At 43.5% G+C, this 17,129-nt stretch overlaps 1 protein-coding gene across 4 annotated transcripts in view; it reads left to right on the forward strand.

Annotated features, from left to right (window-relative positions):
- Positions 1-15,749, forward strand: part of Ces5a (carboxylesterase 5A) — a 306,059-nt gene extending 290,310 nt beyond the window's left edge. For all 4 annotated transcript variants that reach the window (XM_063277997.1, XM_063277996.1, XM_063277998.1 and 1 more), the window contains 7 exons: positions 481-585; positions 1,956-2,096; positions 4,681-4,749; positions 5,682-5,829; positions 12,650-12,799; positions 15,081-15,153; positions 15,231-15,749. In XM_063277997.1, coding sequence (XP_063134067.1) covers positions 481-585; positions 1,956-2,096; positions 4,681-4,749; positions 5,682-5,829; positions 12,650-12,799; positions 15,081-15,153; positions 15,231-15,462 — 918 coding nt within the window. In that variant the 3' untranslated portion in view covers positions 15,463-15,749. The remainder of the gene's footprint in view (positions 1-480; positions 586-1,955; positions 2,097-4,680; positions 4,750-5,681; positions 5,830-12,649; positions 12,800-15,080; positions 15,154-15,230) is intronic.
- The last annotated feature ends 1,380 nt before the right edge of the window (positions 15,750-17,129 follow it).

Here is a 17,129-nt window from a genome sequence, read left to right on the forward strand (position 1 = left end):
ACTATAAAATCTTTAGATATAGAGAAAGGACCCCTAGAGATTCCTAGCCATTTATGGGACTGAAACTTAATCCATAGAGAAACTCAGCACAGATCCCAAACCCTGCCTCAGCTAATGATTGGAGGTCCCAAAGTGATCCCTCACTCTTGAGGTTCAAGCTCCATTTAACATACCAAGATCAGAACCTGTGGCATTGTAGCTAAGTGTACAGGCCTGGTATATCTGTGACCAGGAAGGAACCCTGATTCCAATCCATGGCCATAGACTGACAACTCCTTTCCTCCAGCTCTGGAAGCCAGTAGAGTTAGGATAGCACAAAGCTAACCTCAATGTGGCAGCATTGGCCTACAGCAAGTTAGGTAGCATGCTGGACCTCACTCAGATGGACCAACCAACTGTGGCTGGTGGAGGCCACTTTCCAGGCCTTAGTTCTCCTGGATACATTCAGTACCACTGTCTGTCTGCCCTCTCTGTAAACAGTTGCAGGTGGTTGCAGATGTCTGTAAGTGCAACGTATCAGACTCCAAGGTTTTGCTGAAGTGCCTGAGGGAAAAGTCTTCTCTCGAGTTGCTGAGCCTTGGCCAGGTGAGGAGGGGGGGAGAGCTGGGGGGGGGTGGATAACTCAGTAGATGGATTGGATATATATTCTAACCCTTTATTTTGATCTTTTTTATTTTGATTTTGATCTATCTTGACAAGAGAGGGGTTGGAGATTCATGGCAACATCTGAATGTTGTGGGGTTTCAGACATTTCCTTACAAGGGATTTAAAGAACACTGTGGGATGGGGATGTTGCTCAGCCTGGGTTGTTCTTAGACATTGAAGGCATCGCCCTGGGAAGAGGGCCCTGCTTGTACTCCATGACCCTGAAGCTAAAGTCAAGACTGAGTGTTGGGAGTTTGAATTGGAAGTGACTTTTTTTTTTCTTGTTGTGACAGAATATTCAAAAAATCTCAGTTGCCTGAAAAGGAATGGTCAGAGACACACCCACTGCTGTAGGCATTCAACCAGTCTGGCTGGTACTTGTGGATTTCCGTCATTAGATGACTAATGGCTAATCTTGAGATTCTGCTAGTCCTTGAATGATTAAGATTGTTACTTATCAGACTCAAATGTTTGTAGCTACCTGGCATGGATAAAACATCTGGAGTCTAGAGTGGGTAATAGAGAACCACCAGTTAAGCTCTTGCATGGCTCTCTTCTACCCAATTTCCTAAACTGGCACCCAAAGAGAGAAAAATATGATCAGGGCTGGTGCGAGAGCTCATCCAAGAAAAGTATTTGCTGCATAAGCCTGATGACATCAGTTCAATGCCCAGAACCCACCCAAAGGTGAAAGGAGAGAACCACGCTACCCAGCTGTCCTCGGGTCCCACAAAGACACTGTGGCATGTACCAGCTGCATGCCACAGCCCCCCTCCCCCAACAAATAATAGAAAAAGATGAGAAATAGTTGTTGCTTTCTGAGGCCCAACACACAGGAGTGGATTTGTACCCACTTTCTCATCCAAGTTACTCCTACCCTTCCCAGTTTGGCCAGAAATTCTGAAACTTGAGTGGACATCAGTATCACCTGGGGGCAGCCCCAATGACAGCCTGCTAGACTGCCCTTAGTGTTCCCTATTCAACAGACCTGAGAATTTATGTCTCTAATAAACTTCCAGATGCCATCGATGCTAGTCTATGAACCTCTTGGAGAACGACTTTGCTAAGCTCTTATTTTCCTTGGGTGATATTATCATTGTTGTTTTTATTATTTAGCAAATGACAAAACACAGCGCGGCAGAGTTTAGATTTTTTTTTCCTTAAGTGCACGGCAGGCCAAGTCTGAAACGAACACATCTGGCTGGGTCAATGGTGTTTTGCTTCTCCTTTTCCTGAATGCATCTGGGCTTCTGAGGACAGTAGATTTCATAAATGGAAACAACTGTTGGTTTCCCTTTTCTTTGTTGCAGAAAACAAAGGCATTCACTCGAGTGGTTGATGGTTCTTTCTTTCCTGAAGAACCGATGGAACTGTTGTCTCAAAAGACATTTAAAACAGTTCCTTCTATCATTGGAGTCAATAACCAGGAGTGTGGCTACATACTGCCCATGGTAAGAATTCTGGCTGTCCTCCTTGCTTCTGCCTCTATAGCAAGACGACTGTTTGCTTTCATAGATGATTCTCTGTGTGGTAAGAATTGGGAGACCATTGATATTCATGCAACAATAACCTTCCCACTGACCAGAAGAGGAGTCATAGTCTGCTAAAAGAAGGATTTATTTGGCCTGTGATTTCGACCAATAGAAGTAAAAACAGTATGCTTCCAGCATTTGGAGATGACATCACATGACGGAGAAGTAGAAAGGGAAGGCGTTATGCAGAAGGGGTCCAGCATAAAGAGGTTGCCTTACCTTTTTAATGACTCACCCTCTTGCAAACTAACTAGTTCCTAGGAGAATTAGAGTAACCTCTTCCTGTGACCTAGTCACTTTTGCCTAGGTCCTACCTCCTGGAGATTTACCACTGTACAATACACTTCTAATGGGAACCAAACTTCCAGCACATGATCACCTGGTTGGACATACTCAGTCACATCTAAACTACAGGCAAGAAGAACTAGAGACTGGAGGATCAACAGTATGTCAGCCTCGGCCCTTATACTGATTTATTGCAAATGAAGCAACTGTATCCAGAGGAGAGAGTTAGATCCATTGAGAGTTGGATCCATTTGTCTTTACTAAAAACAAAACAAAACAAAAGAAAACAACCCCTAAAGTTACTATTTCAGATAGATTTGTGGAACTGCACTCCCTCAAATTATATGCAGTCTTTGTCTAGGTATTTTGACTTCCAAGAGCCCTACAAAGATTGCTTCTGTGTAGAATTATGAAAAGTAGAGAAGTTGTATACATTTAGAAACCCTGAACCTTTGATAGTAGACATTCATAGCTTTCTGTCAAGTCACATTTTCCAGGGCCATATAGTGGATACGTATAATTAGAAGATGCTTTCAGAGCATGCCCAGAGCAATGAAGAACACAGGGTGGGGAAGAAGTCATCTTCAGGAGTGTCAGAGGGCGGCAATGAGGATAAGCCCTCTGAGGAGGGGTAGATGGTTGAACAGAAGCCCAGGTAAGCAGAGGGAGGGACACTTTCTGGACTCTGGGAAAAGCTTTTCATCTGTTTTATAAGTTTGGAGGAGAGTTCAAATTCATTATGACATCAAAGTTCACTTACTTAGACCAACCTCTGTTTTAAAGTGGCAGGGTAGCAGGGAGAGAAGACTAAGAAATAAAGGAATCAGTGACTGCGAGGCACTATGAGCAGTCTCCAGAGTGCCTTCCCCATACCAGGCACATATCATCTGAACGAAAACTTGCAAACAGGTGCCACCTCTTCTACTTTTAGTTAAAAAACTGCCCTTCAGAGGGTGAGAGTGGTGTTTCTGTCTCCAGCCAATAAAGAGACCGTGCTGTGTAACTTGTATGCATTTAGTCTCTGCTTTTCAAGATGGAAACTCATTAAATAGCCTGGCATATTGCAAGCTCTCAGTAAGCACTAGCTTTTGAATAGCTTTAGGATAAGGGGGAATTAGTGCTCAGGTCTGCACCATTCAGGGGATACCATGCCTATGGGTTTCAGTCAAATCTGTCCTTATTTCCTTGAGACCTAATGCAAATCTAGTTCCTAAAATGTGTCTGTGGGAAAGTGTCAGGGAAGAAGATGACAAGATTTTCAAGTAAATTTATTTGCCTAGGGAACTATAGGTCTACCAGATAATGTTTTAAAGCTGTAGTACTGCCAGGAGATAATCACCAAGTATCTATGTAGAGCCTCTGCCATGTAAGGACCGCCACGGTGAGTGCTTTCCAAAGAGCAACTCTCCAGTGTCAGCAGTCTTTGTGGGTGGTTCATTGTTTTCATATCTCAAGGGAAGGATTGGAGACACAAGGAATTATTTGTACATTCACCACAGCCCTCATTCCCAGTCCCCCAAAATGTTGTGAACCCCTGGTCTTACCTTTGGCTTCTTACCAGTTATGGCCGAAAAGGTTTTGGAAGGAGAGTAACAAGCCACTGGCTTCTCTCTGAATCTGAGGTCAAAGCCAAGTGTGTATCAGTTCAGATCACCATAACAAAGTGAGTCTCGGTGTCTTGAACCACAGAAGTGCATCTTCTCTCACTTTTGGAGTCCCCTGTGCTTGAGATCAAGCTGTCACAAGCTTGGCTTCTCTTTGACTTGTGGATGGTCACTTTCTCACTTAGTTCAGTATAGTGTGTCCTTATGCTTGGATTCCTAGTATCTGTGGGTCTGAATTTCTCTTCTCAGAGTGCCTTTAGTGGTCTCATTAAAATAGCATCACTGCTTTAAAGACCAAATACTGTTATACTCTGATACACAGGGGTTGGGGAGGGGTGTTCAGCACCCCAACATATGAGTTTAATCCAGCTGATAGCTCGTAACCACTAGGACTCCACAGGGCCACAGATATGACAGGGAATGGCTGCTTTTGATAAGACAGGAGAAGGGGACATTCACTGGCCAATCGATAACCAACACTTCTACATGCATGGCCACCTGGGACTGAGAGGACTCCTGTCTTTCCGGTTTCCACTGGAAGAAAAATTACACGTTCAGGTCCTGTTTTGCTCTCTGGTGCTCATGGAGGATTCCCTGTTTCTCTCTCTTCGCAGAGGGAAGCGCCTGAGATTCTTTTCGGCTCCAATGAGTCTACCGCTCTCACCCTGATACATGTCTTGCTGGTAAGTGACTGTGGATGATGTGGCTCTCCAGACAGTCATCCACTTGACAAATATCCCTGTGCCCTACACGTGGATAGAGCTGAGAGTTCCTCAAAAAGTTGACCTTCTGCAGTCTGCCATTGAAGCTCAGGACAAGGGCAAGGTTAGAAGAGTGGGAGGCAGCTGGAGTTGGGTTTAAGAAGGCACTCAGTTGTCCAATGGAAGGGCTCAGTCAGAGCGATCAGGAACCAAGAGATCCAAGGCCTGCTCTCAGCCAGGCAGCGTACTCTGCTTGTCCTCTTGACTAATCCTTAGAATGACCCATTCTAAAAATGACAGATGAAGAGAATGAGGCTGTAAGACAACAAATGGCTTAGAAACACAGCTTGCCCTAGGAGCTGGGACAGTTTTGTGGATGTATGGCCAGTGTGTCATACACCACTTCCTTCTCCTTCAGCTTGATGCTTTGCTGTCAACACCTGGAAATTCTTAATAACTTTGAGACACAAGACCCCAGATTTTCATTTTGCAATGAGTGCCACCAATGTGTACTGTGTGGCCTAGGGCATGGGGTTTGAGGATAGACTTGTGAAAGAATTGTAGTCCCATGAGTTTGGACCAACCATTTATTCTCTTCATGTTCTCTAAGTTGCCAAAACTGTGGTGTTATTTTTAATGCATCCTAGGATTGCTGGTGGGTGAAATGAGGCAATGCACAGACAGTATTTACAACTTTACCTTCACAGGTTAATGCTTGATTAACAGGTTGGCTATTGTTACTTGGATTTCCTATGACCATGAATTTGTCTTTTTTCTCTTTTTCTTTTCCTTTCCCTTCACTTTTCCTCTTCCTCCCTCTTTTCCTCCCTCCCTCCCTTTCTTCCTCTCCCTGTCCCTCCTTTCCTCCCTCCCTCCCTTTCTTCTTTCTTTCCTCTCTTCCTTTCTTTTCCCAGCATATTCCCCCCCAGTATATGCACATCGTGGCAAAAGATTACTTCCACGGCAAGCATTCTCTGACTGACATCCGAGACACTTTACTGGATTTGTTTGGAGATGTGTTCTTTGTGGTTCCTGGGCTGGTCACAGCTCGAAATCACAGAGGTGAGTCCCTGAAGAGCATTTCCTCAAGGACACAGACAGTGAGACAGGAGGTTACAGGGTCCATGTTGTTTCCTGAGGACCCATCCCAAGGCTCCTTCACTGTGAGGATCTCTTTGGTGCGCTCATGGTGGAAGAACACTATAGCCATCGTTGTGACTCGGGAACATATACCACTTATTATTTCAGTTCTCTACTTTCTTCAGTTTCCTCTCTGGAGCTGGTTGTCTTTCAAGACATCTTAGCTATAGGAGTAAGGAAGAAAGCGAGATGAAAGTAAAAAAGTCCTTGGGGAGTTAATGTAAAGGTAATCTCCCTTCGTCTGTTCCTCTTTCCTCCCCTTCCTTCCCTTCTCCCTTCCCCCTCCCTCATCTCCCCTTCCCCGTTTTTCTTCTAGAAAATACTTATCAGTGACTTCCTTTGTACTTGATTCTGCTCTATATCCTGGAAGTTTGGCATCAAGCAGAATAAATACCCTGCCACTGTGCTAGTAAGAAAGACTGGAAAAAAGAAACAGATTTCATGTAGACTGTGTTCTATGGTGATATGTGCAGTGGCATCAGTGAGGGACAAAGACCATGGGCCAGGTTGCCATGCGAGGTCTCTGTTGCACTGCATCTCTTAATGACAGACAAGGTGAGGACTGTTCAGTTGATGTTGAGTTTGACAACACAGAAGTCACTGGTGACCTTGACAGCGACTTTAACTGAATGATGAGAGAGTGTAAGAGTAATTTAAATGGTTCGAGGAAAGTGGGGTTGGGGGACATTTATCTGTAAACGCAGTACTGTGGAACAATTTCAATTCTTTTGTAACAGTTTTGTAGATATTAATGAACTAATTCTAAAATTTACATGAGAATGCTGGGATGGCCAAATCAATCTTGAGTGAGTGTAACAAAATTAGAAAAGATACAATTCACTTGATTTTAGGACTTATCATTGAACTAGGATAATTGAGCAGGTCCCACCTCTCACTGAGGCACTACTGGCAAGGAACAGTTGCTAGGGTAGAGAGAATAATTTTTGTGGAAGTGGACACTGGTTGGTTGCCAGTATTTCAGTAGATCACCTGACCCAGGCCTATATGGGTGACACTAACCGGGTTAGTAGGTTATAGAATTAAAATACATCAAGTTGAGGGAGGTAAAGAGGGGGGAAAGTGGGCAGGCATAGTCTTATTTCATTATATACATGTATAACATTCTCAAAAATAAGGAAAAATTTAAAGGAGGAAAGACCATTCCTTCAACCCCCAGCATGCATATGCACACATGCACACACAAATGAGTCTGACTGAAAGGACTGTGGTGTTTTCTTCCTCTGATCTGTTTGTTTCATTGGTCCCCAAGGTTTATGGAAATCTCAGCTGGCTTACTGTCATAAACTGATCACTAAGTAACAGAAGATAGGCTGCAGTGACCACTTAGAACAAATAATAAAAACTTTATAAAGTCAGTATAGAGTATCAGTAAAACAAACAAACGAACCCAGCAGTACCCCCAAACAAAAATTCAGGCAGTTAGTAAGATTAGATTCCATCACTTCCACACCAGAACTTCTGTTGTTATTGTTTTTATTTTTTTTAATTATTGTAGACAAAGAAACAAGAAGGCAATGCTTACATACAGGAAAAGTAAATTAACAGCCCAAACATTACAGATACAAAAACTTTAAATCAACTATTTTAAATATGGAATGGCAGGTATGCTAACCACTGTCTCACCATCGCCTGAGCAAAAATTTACTATTTTAAATATGTTCAAATGTCTAAAGGAAACCATGAGACTAACGTATAACTAAATAGTGGCCATAAAGAGAATTTATTTCTTAAAACTGAGAAGAAACTGTACAAAGTGGAAAGATACAATAGCTGAAATGAACAAGTTACTCTAAGGATCCATCATGGCTCTGTGCACATGAAAGAAAGAAGAAGGCATTTAGTTTATGCCAATTGAGACTCAATCTGAAAGAGAAAAGAAAAAAGGAAAATGAGCAGAGCACAGGAATCCTGTAGGATAATTTGACCAACCAAATATATGTCTAAAAGGATCTCAAGAAAGACAGGAGAGAGAAAAGAGGCAGGAAGAATAAGTAACGGACAAAACGTTCCAAAGTTTTTGAAAGTCTGTCTTCCAAGAATGTCAAAACCCCAGATAGGAAAAACTTAGAGACCACAAAGAGACACATTGTATCTAAAGTCAGAGATAAATAAAGGAGCTTCATGGACACAGAGAGTTGATACTTGTCATTTATGAATCAGATTATCATAGGCTCTATCAAATGAAGTGATGGTGGTCATAAGGCATGGGGATGACATATTCAAAGTGCCAGGAGATAACATAGTCAAGGCTGCTAACCAATAATTAGATATCTGGGTAAAACTGTCATTTGGAAAAGAAGGAAAAATTATGGCATTTTCAGGTACACAGAACGTACATAGCTAATAAACTTGCCAGAAAAGGAAAAGGAATTCTTTAAACATTTTAAGCTGAGACAAAAGGATGCAGAAAGGATTTCAAATCCACATGAAAAAGAAAATAATACAGTAAAACTAACCATGTAAGTAAATATGGAATTAATTCTTAATCTATTTTTATTTACAACATCCCCTTACATAAATTATTTTAAAGACAATCGCATAAAACAAGTGTAAATCTGTTAGAAAGATACAATACATAGACATATAAATTCAGTCTTAATAACAAAGGTTTTACTCTATTAAGAGTAAATTGATATTAATTTGAACTTGATTATCATAATTTAAGATGTGAATTACAATCTTCAACATTAATTTAGAAAATAACTAAAATTTTCCTGATAAAAAAGCAAGAAGTGGATCAAAATGATGCAGTAGAAAACTCTAGTGCAAAAGAAGGCATTAATGGAGCTATTAAAAAAACCAAACTGCTATAAAAGACATAGAAAACAAATAGTAAATTGGTGGAAGTCAGTCCTTCTCTTTTATGAATTATATTAAATGTAAATGGACTAATTTCCCAATAGTCAGATGTTTCAGAGGGATTAAAGAAACTGTGCTATTGAGAAGAGATTCACCCCAGAACAAAGGAAGTACACTGGCTGACAGTGGAAGAATGGAGACGATTGTCAAGGCAGACAGCCACCAGAAGAAGCTGGGCTGCTGCTTAAGTCAGACAAAATACATCTGGAGACAGAAAGTGGGACAAGACACAGTGAAGGACATTATAACTACACCAAGAAGGCATCACAATTAAAAACCTACATGTGCCTTACGATAGAACCACAAAATATATGAAGTAAAAGTGATGGGAAAAGATCGAAGGGATAGTTTTATTGTAATAGTTGGAGACCTTAACATCTCACTTTCAATGACAGAACAATTATGAAAGTTATGAAGAGGGAAATAGCCGAGAATACTATAAACCAGCCAGACCTAACGTTGCGTAAAGAGCATTATACCAGAGTCTCCATTTCTCTCTTGTACATGTGATGTACACGATAGACTACACATTTGACCACAGAACAAATCTCAGTGAATCCGAGAAGGTAGAGTATGATCACAGTGGAGTGAAATCAGAAATCAACAAGAAATATGAAAACTCGAACATGTAAAAATTAAACAACATAATTTTCACACTTAAGATATTATGTCACGAGATGTATGACAAAGTATTTAGTACTCTAAGCATTTTACATATTTCCTATAAGTGAAATACAATATTTGTGGTTTTTGTCTAGCTTATTACCATAATGCCCAAAGTTCACCTATTTACTACCACCTACGAGAATTTCTTTCTCAGGCTGAGGAATAATCTTTGCCCGTATATACCATGTTTGTTTATGCATTCATCAATGGTTGTTGGAATGGATCTACCTTCTGATTATGGCGAAAAATGCTGTTTGAACACGAGCATAGGGATACCCATTCTTTTACACGCATATTCCTGGAGCTCACAATCATTCTATCTTACGAAGAGCTGCGCGTTACTTTCATAATGGCTCTGACGATTTTCATACCCTCTACCAATGCGTGAGAACAGGATTCCCTCTGCTGCATCGACACCCGCTTCCTGCAGTTTCAGGAGAAATAGCTACCACATACATGTATGTGTGGGTGAAGTGATATTCAGTTATCGTGTTGATATGTGTCTCTCCAATGGGTAGACAGGTTGGAGAGATCTCCATGTACTTTTCAGACATTTTGAAATTAAGTTTTCTCTTGCTCCCTATTCTCTTCCCCTCTTCCTTCTCTGCCCTTTCTCTCCCCATCCCCCTCCTCCTACCATATGTTCATGGCTGACCTCTACTCCTCTCCTCTCTCTCTTTTTCCCCTACCCCCTCAACTCTTCTAAATAAACTCTATTCCATACTAAAAATAATTTAAAAAAATCCAATACAAAATAATGAATCTCATGATGAGAGTTCCATACATGAATATCATCAATTTTCCCTCCCCTACTCCATTTGGTTGAAACACACATCCCATGTAAGAGAAAATGTGGAATATTTTCCAAACATTTTCATGTCTCGTAGCAAAACAAAATGCCTGTGCAAGTTGTTTCCTCTTTTTTCTTTTAACTGAGAATTATCTCTTTCTTTTTTTTTTTTGCTTTAGAAATTCTTTGTATATTGCACAGACTAACTCCATTTGAGATATGATTTGCAAGTATTTGCCATAATTTGAAAGACACTCTATAGGTTGATTTCTTATTCTGTTGATAGTGGATAGCAGAATACTGGTTTTAAATGTTCAAATATTGCCTCACTTATGTTTTCTTTGTTAATTGTGTAATTTGTATTGTATTTTAGAAACCACTGCCAAATGCAGGGCAGTGGGAATTAAAACAAATTTTATTTTTGTTGTGTTTAAGTTTGTGTGTGTGTGTGTGTGTGTGTGTGGTGTGTGTGTATGGTATGTGTGTGTATGGTGTGTGTGTGTATGGTGTGTGTGTATGGTGGGTGTGTGTATGGTGGGTGTGTATGTATGGTGTGTGTGTATGGTGTGTGTATGGTGTGTGTATGGTGTGTGTATGGTGTATGTATGGTGTGTGTATGGTGTGTGTATGGTGTGTGTATGGTGTGTGTGTATATGGTGGGTGTGTGTATGGTATGTGTGTATGTATGGTGTGTGTGTGTGCATGGTGTGTATGTGTGTGTGTATGGTGTGTGTGTATATGGTGTGTGTGTATGGTATGTGTGTGTATGGTGTGTGTGTGTATGGTGTGTGTGTGTATGGTGTGTGTGTGTATGGTGGGTGTGTGTATGGTGTGTGTATGTATGGTGTGTGTGTGTGCATGGTGTGTGTGTGTGTATGGTGTGTGTATGGTGTGTGTATGGTGGGTGTGTGTATGGTATGTGTGTATGTATGGTGGGTGTGTGTGCATGGTGTGTATGTGTGTGTGTGTGTATGGTATGTGTGTGTGTATGGTGTGTGTGTATGGTGTGTGTGTATGTATGGTGTGTGTGTATGTATGGTGTGTGTGTATGTATGGTGTGTGTGTGCATGGTGTGTGTGTGTGTGTGTGTGTGTGTGTGTGTGTGTGTGTGTGTGTGTTGGGTTAAGGGACATATTCTATGTGGTCAGTAAATGATTATGCATAGATGTGCCAAAGCTCCTCAAATTCTACATTTGAAGTGTGTGCATTTTATTATGTGGGAAAGAAACATAAAGAGAAGGAATGAAATAAGTGTAAGGCAGATAGATTATGCTGTCTTGTTGGAAGAGATGCCAAGAAACGAGCTGATAATTGGAAGAAAATTTGAGACCAAGTGTGTGTTTTTGCACGCGAGTGCCTGTGTGCTCAAGAATGTGTGTGTGTGTTTCAGAGGAAGGACGTTGGTGGAAGGAGGTGGGGTGGAGGTTGCATGGGTGCAGACTGTTTTGGAAAGGGGGAAATTCTGGGTGCTTCCAGACATATGGACCAGGGTGAACGACAGGAAGTCACAAGGTATATCTGGGCTCAGTATGGTGAGTTTTTTGTGTGTGTCTGTTTGTTTATAAGTAGAATTCTTTCCTTCTCTGAGTGTGCATAGGGTTGCCACATCTTTGTCAGTAGGATAAGAAGGCTGGTCTAGAGGGGGTTCCAGCCCCAAATAAGGAAGGAAGGAAGGGAGAGAAGGAGGAGGAGGGAGGAGGAGGAGGGAGGAGGGAGGAGGGAGGAGGCAGGAGGCAAGAGGCAGGCAGGAGGCAGGAGGGAGGAGGGAGGAGGCAGGAGGCAGGAGGCAGGAGGCAGGCAGGAGGCAGGAGGCAGGAGGCAGGAGGGAGGAGGGAGGAGGCAGGAGGCAGGAGGCAGGAGGCAGGAGGGAGGAGGCAGGAGGCAGGAGGCAGGAGGGAGGAGGCAGGCAGGAGGGAGGAGGGAGGAGGCAGGCAGGAGGGAGGAGGCAGGAGGCAGGAGGCAGGAGGCAGGAGGCAGGCAGGCAGGAGGCAGGCAGGAGGCAGGCAGGAGGCAGGAGGCAGGAGGCAGGAGGCAGGCAGGAGGCAGGAGGCAGGAGGCAGGAGGCAGGAGGCAGGAGGCAGGAGGCAGGAGGCAGGAGGCAGGAGGCAGGAGGCAGGAGGCAGGAGGCAGGAGGCAGGAGGCAGGAGGCAGGAGGCAGGAGGCAGGAGGCAGGAGGCAGGAGGCAGGAGGCAGGCAGGAGGCAGGAGGCAGGAGGCAGGAGGCAGGAGGCAGGCAGGCAGGCAGGCGGCAGGCAGGCAGGCAGGCAGGCAGGCAGGCAGGCAGGCAGGCAGGAGGCAGGCAGGGTGGTTTATGAGCTAGCACACCTCTGGGCCTGTAATTTGGGCCTTGAAAGGTAGGGCTACAGGACCATGCCTACCTGATGCTTTCTGCTCTTTGTTTTTTCAGATGCTGGTGGACCTGTCTATTTTTATGAGTTTCAGCACCGACCCAACTGCTTTCAGAACACAAGGCCAGCTTTCGTGAAGGCTGACCACACGGATGAAATCCGCTTTGTCTTTGGAGGCCCATTCCTGGAGGGTGACGTGGTCATGTTTGGTGAGTAAGTGGCTGTGGGCTCCTCTTGCAGGGACATGGAATGCGGAATGCCGTGAGAAGAGAGTAGAGTTAATTCCCCCAACTGCTTCTGTAAAGCCCCCTGCTCATCCACCCAACCCCACTGTGCAAGAGTCAGTAAGAGCTGGGGGCTGGGATTTCATTAGCTCAGTGGTTTATAAACATATACCTATTTTACACACACACACACACACACACACACACACACACACACACACACGGTGGGGGGAAAAGAGGGAGAAGAAATGGGGGGGAGGGAGGGAAGGAAAGAAGGAGAGAGAGAGAAGAAGGAGGAGGAGGAGGAAGAGGAAGAAGAAGGAGAAGAAGAAGAAGAAGAAGAAGAAGAAAAAGAAGAAGAAGAAAAAGAAGAAGAAGAAAAGAAGAAGAAGAAGAGAAGAGAGAGAGAGAGAGAGAGAGAGAGAGAGAGAGAGAGAGAGAGAGAGAGAGACTGAAAAGTTACAAGCAAATCCCCCATAGGAACAACGACTAAAACATTTAGTTTAAGATACCATGCAATGGAGGATCTTTACTAACTCAGCCTTTGACAGAGGATAGTTCTTTTGTTGAGATTTGTGGATTGTCGTTTCGTCATTTTGTTTATCTACCCATCCTTATTAGTGGTGGCAGAGGTACCCCTAAGGTGCTTTTTATTTTTGTTTGTTTTTTGGTTTTTAAATAAGGATGAAGTTAAATAATTGTCATAAAACAAACAGTGAGTGCTTAATACATGCTTTTATTTAGCAGTGGTTTCACACTCTGACTGAAGGAAGGCCTCTCCAAACTGGAAACAATGATTAGCCTTAGTGGTGTGTGTGTGTGTGTGTGTGTGTGTGTGTGTGTGTGTGTGTGTGTGTGTGTGTGTCTGTGTCTGTGTCTGTGTCTGTGTGTGTCTGTGTGTGTTGGGGGGGGAGGTTAGATTCCTTGCACTCTAGAATCTTTAATGTCTGTAAGGAAAGAGCAAGCTAATAAAATCTTGAACAACTTATGGAAAAGTAGAAATGTGGGTGACTTTTAATGTATGCAGCCTGCTCAAGCTCAGAAATGGCAGGAGAAGAACAGACCACTCTTGGCCCGTGAATCATTCTACCCTAAATCAATCCGTGTTTGGTCTATTCCAGCAGGTGTGGGAAACAACTATTTCATATCTTAGAGGAAGGCTGTAGACATTTGCAGTGTGTACAGTCCTCAGCCTAGCAATTCCGTGTGCAGGGCTTTTGGCTAATTATATCCACATGTGCCAAAATATAAAAACATACAAGAAACATTGCTATCTCCAAAAAGTGCTTGATAGCATGTAAATATCTGTCACTGGAATGTGGGGTACACATACTATGTTCAGTACTTTCTTAGCTGCCATTGCACATACACATGTTTGAACATTGACTATACTGTGAGGTTATAGAACAATGGTAGGTTTACAGCTGACAATGTAGAACTTATAGATACAATTTCCAGATACAACTTTTGTAGAGAGAACAAGGTGCAGAACCTGTGCCTGTGAATAAACAGATGCATAAAGTTGTGTCCAGCTGTGCCCTGTGACCATCTTCCTGAATGTGTCTACAGCATTGGTAACAGCGCTTATCTTTGAGCCGGCAGCTAAGTTTCTGCAGGGAAGTGATGGGATTTACCTGTTATTGCAAGTGAGAGGGAAGTGATTTAAAGGGTTGCAGATGCTATCTGCCAAATGACATTGTTTTATAGATGGGCTGTGGGATCCTTGGGGATTTATTATTGTTAGGGGCATCTTGGAAACAAGCTTTAGCAGATAGTAGTGGATGGCTGGGGGGGGGGGGAGAGGAAGAAGGAGGAGGCGGAGAGAAGAGAGACAGAGAAGCAGAGAGACAGAGACAGTCAAAGAGGCAGACACAGAGACAGACAGTCACACACAGAGAGACAGAGACACAGAGAGACAGACAGAGAGACAGTCACAGAGAGAGGGAGAGGGAGAGTGAGAGCAAGAGCGCGTGCACGCATGAGAGAGCGAGAGAGAGAGAGAGAGAGAGAGAGAGAGAGAGAGAGAGAGAGAGAGAGAAAGAGAGAGGGAGAGCACTCTGCATTCAAATGGTAATGGGTGGATCAGAGGACCAATGAGAAAGATATGCTCAACCTGCATTCTATGGGCGGTGCCTCAGTTGCATATTGGAGCTAGGACTTAAGGATTCAGTAATGGGCTCAAGGCATGACTGGGCTCACCATTGGGAGGAGGCTTGGGATGTCTGTGACGCAGGCAAGCAGCTGCATTTCTGTTCATCTCCTCCAGAGGAAGCCACTGAGGATGAGAAGTTGCTAAGCAGGAAGATGATGAGCTACTGGGCTAACTTTGCCAGGAGTGGGTGAGTGAACCAGCCAGCCTCCTTGCAGTTGGGCGTTTGAGGATGGCCATCTTACTGGGGTCTGCTCTCATTTTCAGGGATCCTAACGGGGATGACCTGCCTCTGTGGCCAGCCTACGATCAGAATGAATCGTACCTGAAGCTGGATGTGAACATCAGCACTGGATGGAGACTGAAAGATCGGAGAGTGGAATTTTGGACAGACACCCTGCCCCTGATCACGTCTGCTTCCAAAGCGCTACTCAGTCCCACTTTCCCCTTAATCCTCTTTTCGCTGCTGCCGCCGTCTCTTCTCTCCATTGCTTCTTAGAAGTCATGATTGTTTGCTTCTGATTTTCTTCTAAGTTTCTCCCTCAGCCATTATCCCCATTCCCAGCTGAGCTGCTTTCCTGGAGACTTCTGTGCGCTAATCTGCTTTCACTGATGTTTTATGGGCTTAGGGATCAACCTCATAAAATTCTTTTCAACATCAAAAAAATTCAATTTGTCTTGGAAGGTAATGAAATTTTCTCAATGAGTCTGGAGGAGGGCTGGTCCATTACTTGTCATATAATGAACCCATTACTCATATAAAATAAAATCAGAGTGCAAAATGTATGCAGGGAATGCAATTTAATTTGTGTTCGTAGATCCCCTCCCACCCCCCCAGCACTCAAGATACAGATAACGAATACAATGGGAGTTCTCTTAGCTCCAGTGCAGTACAACTTTTAGTATGAACCACATCTTGGCACCTCTTGGCTGTGTCTTAGTGAGCAATGTGGGGGAGGGGCACATGCTGGAAAGTGTTCTGCTCTGACATCATTCAAGGTCCGGGGGCGTGGAGCTCCAAAAGCAGACAGCAAGGGTCAGGCCAAGAACAAGAAGAGGCTTCGATGGTGTGGTTAAAGATGATTCCACAATTCGTTAAAGCTATGCCGGGTGCATCATATATACCAGGTATATCCCCAATGGGTAGAGTGAGTGTTTAGGAGATCTACACCTCTGAATGTCTTATGGTATAAATCTAGTGATTGCTACTTGGGAAGTGTACAGTGTGTTAAGATTTAGAAGAGAGGGAACTTGATTTAGAGCAAAGCTGTGGGCCTTCTCTGGAGAACTCACATTTATGCAAGAAAGGGTAGAATCAAGTTAGCCAACTGGCAGGTGTGTGTGTGTGTGTGTGTGTGTGTGTGTGTGTGTGTGTGTGCGTGTTCTTCTTGCCACCATTTGACAAAACTAAGGTGACATGCTTACTCTTTCTATCCCTACTGTATAACTTGTCACAGTATCTTGTTGTTGCTTCAGGACTATACATGATGTACAAACAGCAGGCAGCTTCCTGTGATGCCAGTAACTTTGAGCTTATCCAGTTCACAGGTCTCCAACTGACAGACTGATTCTGCCCGCCCAGAAGGGCATTCTTCAGCCCAGGCAAAAAAGAACTGATTTGTAATTAGTAGTGGGCTAATTTTATTGGAGGAACTTTGTATTCCAAGCCACCTTTCCAACTTCTCTAGAAAATAAAAACAAACTCTGGAGTCAGCAGAGTTCTGTTCCCATATGCTGAGAACCTATGGGCCACATGCTGGAAGGTGGGGCTTCCTCAAGACTGTTGCTGACGTCATCCGGGAAGCTGACTTGCTCCTTCACAGCAAGTCTCTTTCTGCCTCTGCTTACTCTCTGAACACGCCAACACCATGGGCTGTCTCTAGCTCAAGTGGTTTTGGAAAAGGTGGATCAGAGATACCTGGATCTCTTTAGGGTCCTAGAAAGAGGTCACTCCATTTGTAAGGGAGCCAGAAATTCCATGACCTCTGCAGCTGTTGGGAACTCTTTCCTATCGTATTATTTGGAAAAACTATCAGCTAGAAGCATTTATTTAAAACAAAAAAAAATGTTACAGAGTTGGTACAGTGGTTCATTCTATCGAGTGCTTGGCTTCCCAGTGTGAGCAATAGACCCCACATACAAATTTCGGGTGTAGTGCTAGGCACC

The sequence above is a fragment of the Rattus norvegicus genome, chromosome 19 (assembly GCF_036323735.1).
Source record: "Rattus norvegicus strain BN/NHsdMcwi chromosome 19, GRCr8, whole genome shotgun sequence".
NCBI lineage: Eukaryota > Metazoa > Chordata > Mammalia > Rodentia > Muridae > Rattus > Rattus norvegicus.